Here is a 7,500-nt window from a genome sequence, read left to right on the forward strand (position 1 = left end):
CACACACACACACACACACACACACACACACACACACACACACACACACACACACACACACACACACACACACACACACACACACACACACACACACACACACACACACACACACAAGCCATTCATTAAAAACAATATATAAATACAACTAAATTCAATATGGGATATTTTGAACTTGGGACAAAACATTTTATTCCAACCACAAAAGTTTTTAAGTGTTGCATTTTCTTGTACAAAAAAAGTAAAAAGTTATAAAAAAAAAAGTTTAAAAAAAAGTTATTGGCAATACTAAAGTTAATATTTTATATCCCTGTCCTAAAATAGGACAAACACTGAGTCACTTGCTTAAATGTCTAAGGTTGTAAACACGTGTAGATGGGTGTTGGTTCACTCAATCATGCCAAACATTTTTAACTTATATTTTTATATTGTACATGTGGATTATTCTCTTTCATTCAGAACACTGGTTTTCAGTCCTTTTCATATATAGAGACTGAAATGGAGATCCATTTAACACTGACTTTGTGTTTCTGTGCTAATTATTAAGCTCTCTGTATGGCCAAATCTGAACCCCATGGTAGAGGTAACCCAGGTTTGCTCTGAAATTTCTTGGTACTCAGCAGAATTCATGATGTCTTCACAGCCCCATCACAGCCCCAGCACCACCAACCTCCAAACCCCAAATCATCAATGATCAAGCTCCATATTTTACTGGTATGGTATATGAGGTGCTTTTCCTTTTTTCCCTGATCTCTTTTGCTGCTAAACATGTTGCTGGTGTGCATTAACAAAATGTTTATTTGTAATGAGACTTGTCAAAGTTTAAGTACTGCATAGTGTGAAATGCTCTCAGGAAAAGCTTTTTCATGGATCAATTACAAAACAGCTTATTATTATTTCCTAAATGTGATATCAAGCAGTTGATTTTAAAATGTGACAACTCCAAGACTATGAAAACTATAATACTTTACTATTGCCTTGATTGTGTGCATTATTCCAGTTCTTGTATAGTTGTGATTCATGGAATTGTTAAATGCTTGTTGGTTTATTGACCCTTACCTGACTCGTGAAGGTCAACGACCATCTGTCTCTTTTGTTTACTTTTTTTTTTCCATGGAAAAGAAGAGATTTCACATGTAAAATCAAACTCATATTTATACCCCAGGGAAACAGGCCAGTATGTATGTGTGTGTGTGTGTGTGTGTGTGTGTGTGTGTGTTTTAAAAAGATAAATATAAATAGTGGAAAATTTGAATTAGTGTATATACTTTCTATATAGTGTATATGCTTTCTGCCTTTGTAGAACAAGGTAAGAGTTTTCAGATATTCTTATCTTTGTCAAGATATAAAATACACCACCACAACCACCCCACCAACAACAACAACTGGTGAAACTAATGTAAATTATTCAGTCACTGAATTTTAAACTTGAATTTATATAATGTTCCTTGCATATTATTTGTCTTTATTTGCTTACAATTCCTCCAATGCTCCTGCAAAAACTGTCTATAGCACTTTACACCTCACCATTTGGAAGAATCCCACTCTAATAGCTAGACTCCTGTAGGCAGAGTCTCATCTTTCTACTCATGTTTGTGCTATAAGTCAGTCACAGCACATATTTTCAGTTTCGTATGAAAGTAATGCACTTTGTGGACAGATGTCCGTGTGCAAACAGCACATCATGTGCTTGGACGCATGAACTGTGGCGCATGAATACGCACGCGGCCGATTTGTGGCTTGAACGGTGGCGCGCGCTTCCTTTGCAGATCAGCTGACTTTGGGTATGCGGAAGAAGTCAATTAGAAACGTTAGCTGCCGAGAAAACGGGCTTTAAACAAAAAGTTACAGTGTAAAGTATAAACCAGAGGAAGGGTTATTTTATGTAGGTTTGTAGCAGGTTTGCTGTTGATATTTGGCACGGTGTGAGCTGTCAGAGAGGTGGAATGGCACACAGCGAGACTGGGGTTGTAGTGACTGGAACTCAGGTGAGTAGAAAACTACAGTTCAACTCTACACACTTCCTACTGTTTCTATAGAGAAATAGGACGATTTATCACCTACTGTAGCATCACTTCTTCTTCTTCTTCTTCTTCCACTCATTTATTATTATTATTATTATTATTATTATTATTATTATTATTATTATTATTATTATTATTATTTATAAGAACAAATAAGCTGTATCTACTTCCCTAAAGGAATAAACAAACAGTGGCATGTTATTAAAAATGGGAGTTTAAAAAAACATTAGGCTGATTATTATTATTTATTATTATTATTTTTTTTGCTATATCCTATAATTCCAACAGTTGCTCAGCTCAAGGCAGTTTATAAAGGTTGTGTGTGTTTTATATATATATATATACACATATACACATATAATCTATTTCTCCCCTTTGTCTTGTTTTATTTCATGAATTAAAGGTGTCCTATATCGGACATGATTGTGAGCTCATCCCAGAGTTTCTTGCGGCTAATTATGGGAGTCTTGCAAAACGACTAGATCTTAGCTTCAACCGACTGAGGTAAGGAGTCTATAACCTCAACACGTTAAAAATCTAATCATAAACAAATGCATTAAGGGACTATCACTCAGATAAGCTTTAGTTGCTTGTTGTGACATACCAAGGGTCAAAGGTGAAGCAGCACTTTCATGACAAGTGTCACTTGCTGTCTAGACATCTTGGCTACTGATGTGAGAGAAGCTGAATGTGCTGTTGGGAGTATTTCTTGAACCTCCACATGTTATTTCTCTTAAAGTTCACTGCAATACATCCCTTGTTTTCGACACTTCGTTTTTGTTATTGCCCTTCTGTTACACCATTTCTGTGGTTAACACTTTGCACATGCATTTATTTCTTTTGAAATACTTGACTCTGCCTGTATGTCTGTCTGTCTGTTTGTCTAGATTCTCAGATAAATAGTACTCAATAAAAAATATTGTCAGGGTGGTACCCATTAGGGGTATATTTCTGAACTTTTAAGAATGATGTAATGTGCATAAATTTAGTAGTACTTGTTTTTAGAGTAAATCTTTAAAGATAAAAAAGGTATAATATTGAGAGTAGTAGTACCCAATGTATAGTTTTCTTTCTTTCTTTCTTTCTTTCTTTCTTTCTTTCTTTCTTTCTTTCTTTCTTTCTTTCTTTCTTTCTTTCTTTCTTTCTTTCTACAGTATGAAGTCACTTACTGTCAAACAGAATACTTATAAGAATATTTACCCAAATGACAGCACCATCACAGGATATGAAACATTTTATTCAGTGTACCTGCTGCGCATGTAGACACAATTTAGCATTAAGTGCAATTTAATATCTGCATTACGTGCATTATGCGGTTTGAGATGTCATCATGGCATCAAAGGGCCTTGGGTTCAGAGCTGGCATGCTGTGGCTGTATGAAAGGTCTGATCAATAAATGTGACATGTTAATGCAGAGCAAATAGAATAAAAGATTCCTTTGACAGGATATGAAGAAGCACCTTGTGGCAGGCGGGGAGGCGAATGCCATTTCACCAGTAGGACTAGCAAAGTTGATCTGACAACTAAAAGAGAAGAGATGATGGTTATAAGGTGCTTTTGTTTCAGACTTCTTTTCTTGACCTGTCAGGCCTTGAAGGACTCTGAATGGGCCTCTCTTTGTCATGTGAAAATTGTCGTCTTGAGGCAGTTATCTGTGCTGAAAATGTGGATTCTTTCGTTTAATTGATTCGCCTTGCGCTCAAGACTGTCAGATTAATAATTGTTAAACCCTGTGCTGCTTTGGCGTTCCGTGCAGAAATATGCGCTTATCAGCGCATTAATATTCCTAATGAGCCTGTGTAACCCAAGTGGCTTACCAGCATTGGTTAAAATCAGAGTATGCTTTTATTCATTTGCTGAAAATACTACAGGCAAAACATACACTGTTTGAGTTTGGACACAGAACTCATCTTCATTATGCTGACCATATACTTCATAAAATAAAGAGAATGAGATAAATCAATGTGAGTTTGGGTGTTATAAGAGTGCAATGCTTCTTTCCTGTTTCCTGTTTAACTGAAACTATTAACCTACTTATTTTACCCATGTAAAGTGTTTCACTATCCCGTGAATGCCACAAAAACTTCAATGTAGCAAGAGACTGTACTATCTGTCATTCTCTTTCATTGGTAATGCAGCCTTTAGAGTTCATTTTAAGTTTAAACTTCATTATTTCATTTCGATTCAGTCTGAACAGTTCTTTTGGACACACAATGTTTGCCATGTATTGAAACATACACTCTTTAAAAATAAAGGTGCCAGAAAGAAAAATAATGCCATAGAACCCCAGAAAGAGGGTATAGTGTCCCTTTAGTGCTTGGAGTTAAGAGTGAAATGTGATTAAATTATGAAATCAGAAAATGTGCTGTGCAAGACCTGCTCTTACTAATGTGCAGATAAAGCTGTCAGTGTGAACGTATACAAAACAGAAAACACATAACGTATCTTCACAAATATAAGTATAAACATTGTGAGGCTTTCCTAATGTACAATTTTTTTTTCACCCTTGTGTCAGTGACGTTGGTGAGAGAATAGTGTCAGAGTCTGTTCCTGTTTGGAAGCATGTGAATTCACATTCACTTTATCTAGACCTTATCACATGATGCTGTCTGTCAAGGGTTAACATTAAAGCTACGTGATGGTGAGGCAGCACCTGTCCAAAGCCAGAGTGCGGATAGCTAGCAGATGATGGCCTCGAGAGGTAATCCCAAGATGGGGTTCAGGAGCAACCTGTCATATAGAATGATGCTGTGGGTTATTGGATGCTGAAAACAGAGGAGATCTTATTTTCTTGTCTAGTCCTGTCCAGATGATCTGCAAGAAGGCATGCATCTCAGCCACCGAGGCTGAGGATAGCTGCTCTGTCGTCAGAACTGGCTCGTATATCATGCTTAGATATAAGCTTGGATCAACACACGTTGGACGAGCATTCAAGCTTGGGGAATTTGTGAGCATATCACTGTGATGAATGCCTGGTTCCTGTGGTCAGGGACCAGTAAAAGGCAATGGCTAGTGAGGACACATGCTATCTTTCCATAAATGTTGTATTCTTTTAGAATCTCAGGCCTAAAATATAAAATGTTTAAAAATATTCTCTTTATTGCATCAAATCATAATACGCCTTGACGAGCACATCATGGTTATGGGAAAAGTCATGCAGTTTGGGTTTCTTTGTTGTTAACAAAAGTTAATATTGGTTCTCTGGAACTACAGTAAGGTCTGGGTCTAAGCCATGCGCGCTTTCTTTTTTCATAGTCTGTGTTCATACACTTCATAGTCTGTGTTCAGCATGTTAACAATCATTTAACTGTCGTATCCTGGTTAGGGTTGCGGTGGGATTGGGGCCTGTTCCTGGAACCCTTGGTCGTGAGACGGGAATACATCCCGGATAAGATGACACTCAGTCTCAGGGATGCATGCACGCACACATTCACACACTTATTCTCACCAGGGGTGAACGTGCTGCATTGGTTTAATCTCAGATGAGACATATTGAAATGACATAATTTGGAATTATGACTTTTGTGTGTTTGAGCTATGATGTAGCGAAGAAAAAAACGCACTGGTGCCTTCACGCATGTCTTTTGTTAGCAGCAAGCTAGCCAGTGTATCTGTGATGAGTGATGTACTGTATATGTGTCTACTCAAAACGCTCAAACTATATAGTCAAAGTAAACCATGCTGCTTTGTTCAGGGACTGAGCAGCCATGTTGATATGATGTCACTTGAGACCATACCAATGTTCCTTATTAGGTGTTAGAAATGATGAATTCCGATCTGATGTTGAATGCTTCATTAGAGAGCATAAAGTGATATATACTTTATTATTATATTGTATAATATTTATGTACAAAAAAATTTAATTCAGAATGTCAGGATCTGTCTGTCTTTGTCTCTGTTTTATTGTGTTTTGTCTGTTCTCTGACTTACCGGTAGGAAATATAAATATTATCCTATGGAATGTGCACATAAAAATGTCTTTAGCTAGTAGCACTTTGTAGCATAGTCCTTAAATCTGTACCCAGTGATTATAGAAATGGTTTGGAATTCTGATGTTGTTAGTTTAGTGGTTGTTCAGTGGTTAAGATGTTGGACAACTGATTGGAAAGTTGTGAGGCAAGCTACTACTCCTCTGAGCAAGCCCCTTAACCCTCTACTGCTGATTTGGGTAAATGAGATAAATGTAAAGTTGTCCTAAACAAAGTTGTTTGCCAATATACCTTAAATTTAAATTATATATATTTTTATAACATTTCTTTAAAATCATTAGTCCTCTGTGTGTGTGTGTGTGTGTGTGTGTGTGTGTGTTTTCTTTATTTTTTATTATTACCCCCCCCCATTTAATTTAATTAATTTTATATGGAAACTAAACCTTTCCTATCTCTAGCCTTTATAATGAAGTACAGTGCAGTTTTCCTCGATCTGCCTGCATAGTAAATTAGTGAGAAAGCTTTCATAGTTTAGAAACTAATCAAATATGCTAACTTCAATTTTTAAAGGCGAAGCGCTTTACATATTCAGTGGCCTGTCATAACGAGACCTATGTAGTCCGGTGAAACTAGAGTAAGGAGACAAAGTGTGGTGTCTGGGTACAGTGAGAAATGAAATAAAACCGTGTACGGGCTGTCAGCGGTGTCGTTTTAAATTCATATCTAAAGCACATTATGATATTACTCTGTAGCTTTATGTCTCACTCAGCTGTCTCTCTTCATTCGTCATGAACAACAGTGGATCTTTCAAAACCCTTGCATTCCGACATCAGAAGGCTCCTGCTAATTGACAAATGAGAGTCAGCGGTATGAAGTGCACCCTTTCCATCAAAGTTGTGTGAAATCTCCTATTTGATGGTTCTGTTATTGGCACGAGTCAGGAAGAGGCATCGCTCAGCACCAAAATGAGAAGTGACAAAGGAAGAAGGGGCTGTCATTGTCCTGTGGGTATGCTCAATCTGCGACAATGCCAGTATGCAGATAAAATGTCAGTTAAAAGAGTGCGAGGGGGAGAAACTGTCGGAACGAGGTCTTCAAAATCACTTAGCTGAGAAAGGGAGTGGAAATTGATGCTTGAGCAGAAATGAGAATTTTCCATATCTGATCTATCAGGCTTACTTAGCACTAATATTTGGGAGCAGCCTTGAGTATCTTGCTTGTATTAGAAAATATGCAATGTTCTTTAAGCTTATAAGACAGCGTCTTCTGCTCTGAATGTAATGTATGCATTTTCATTTGCAGCACAGCTTTTTATAAATCAACTCTGCAATGATAAACCACATTTAATTTATCTGAACAAATTGTAGCGCTATGATTTCTTCCAGGAGTGACGAGCTGACAGGGTGGCTAGTAATAACGATAATACGGAGGACTTCCTTTTAGATGCATTATTCTTGACAAGTTTGTTCTTGGCTGTTTTGCTAATGGAAAAAAAAAAGAAGATTTTTTTGTTTGCCTCTTTTGCAGCACCGTTTAAGACGTGACCC

General features: G+C 37.1%; 1 protein-coding gene across 2 annotated transcripts in view; it reads left to right on the plus strand.

Annotated features, from left to right (window-relative positions):
- Positions 1–1,659: 1,659 nt before the first annotated feature.
- Positions 1,660–7,500, plus strand: part of lrmda (leucine rich melanocyte differentiation associated) — a 232,899-nt gene continuing 227,058 nt past the window's right edge. The window contains exons 1-2 of one of the 2 annotated variants that reach the window (XM_047811950.1): positions 1,660–1,988; positions 2,428–2,528. In XM_047811950.1, the coding sequence (XP_047667906.1) occupies positions 1,947–1,988; positions 2,428–2,528 (143 nt within the window). In that variant the 5' untranslated portion in view covers positions 1,660–1,946. The remainder of the gene's footprint in view (positions 1,989–2,427; positions 2,529–7,500) is intronic. The other variant, XM_027142035.2, reaches the window with a different exon arrangement.

Source organism: Tachysurus fulvidraco, chromosome 4 (assembly GCF_022655615.1).
Source record: "Tachysurus fulvidraco isolate hzauxx_2018 chromosome 4, HZAU_PFXX_2.0, whole genome shotgun sequence".
Classification (NCBI taxonomy): domain Eukaryota; kingdom Metazoa; phylum Chordata; class Actinopteri; order Siluriformes; family Bagridae; genus Tachysurus; species Tachysurus fulvidraco.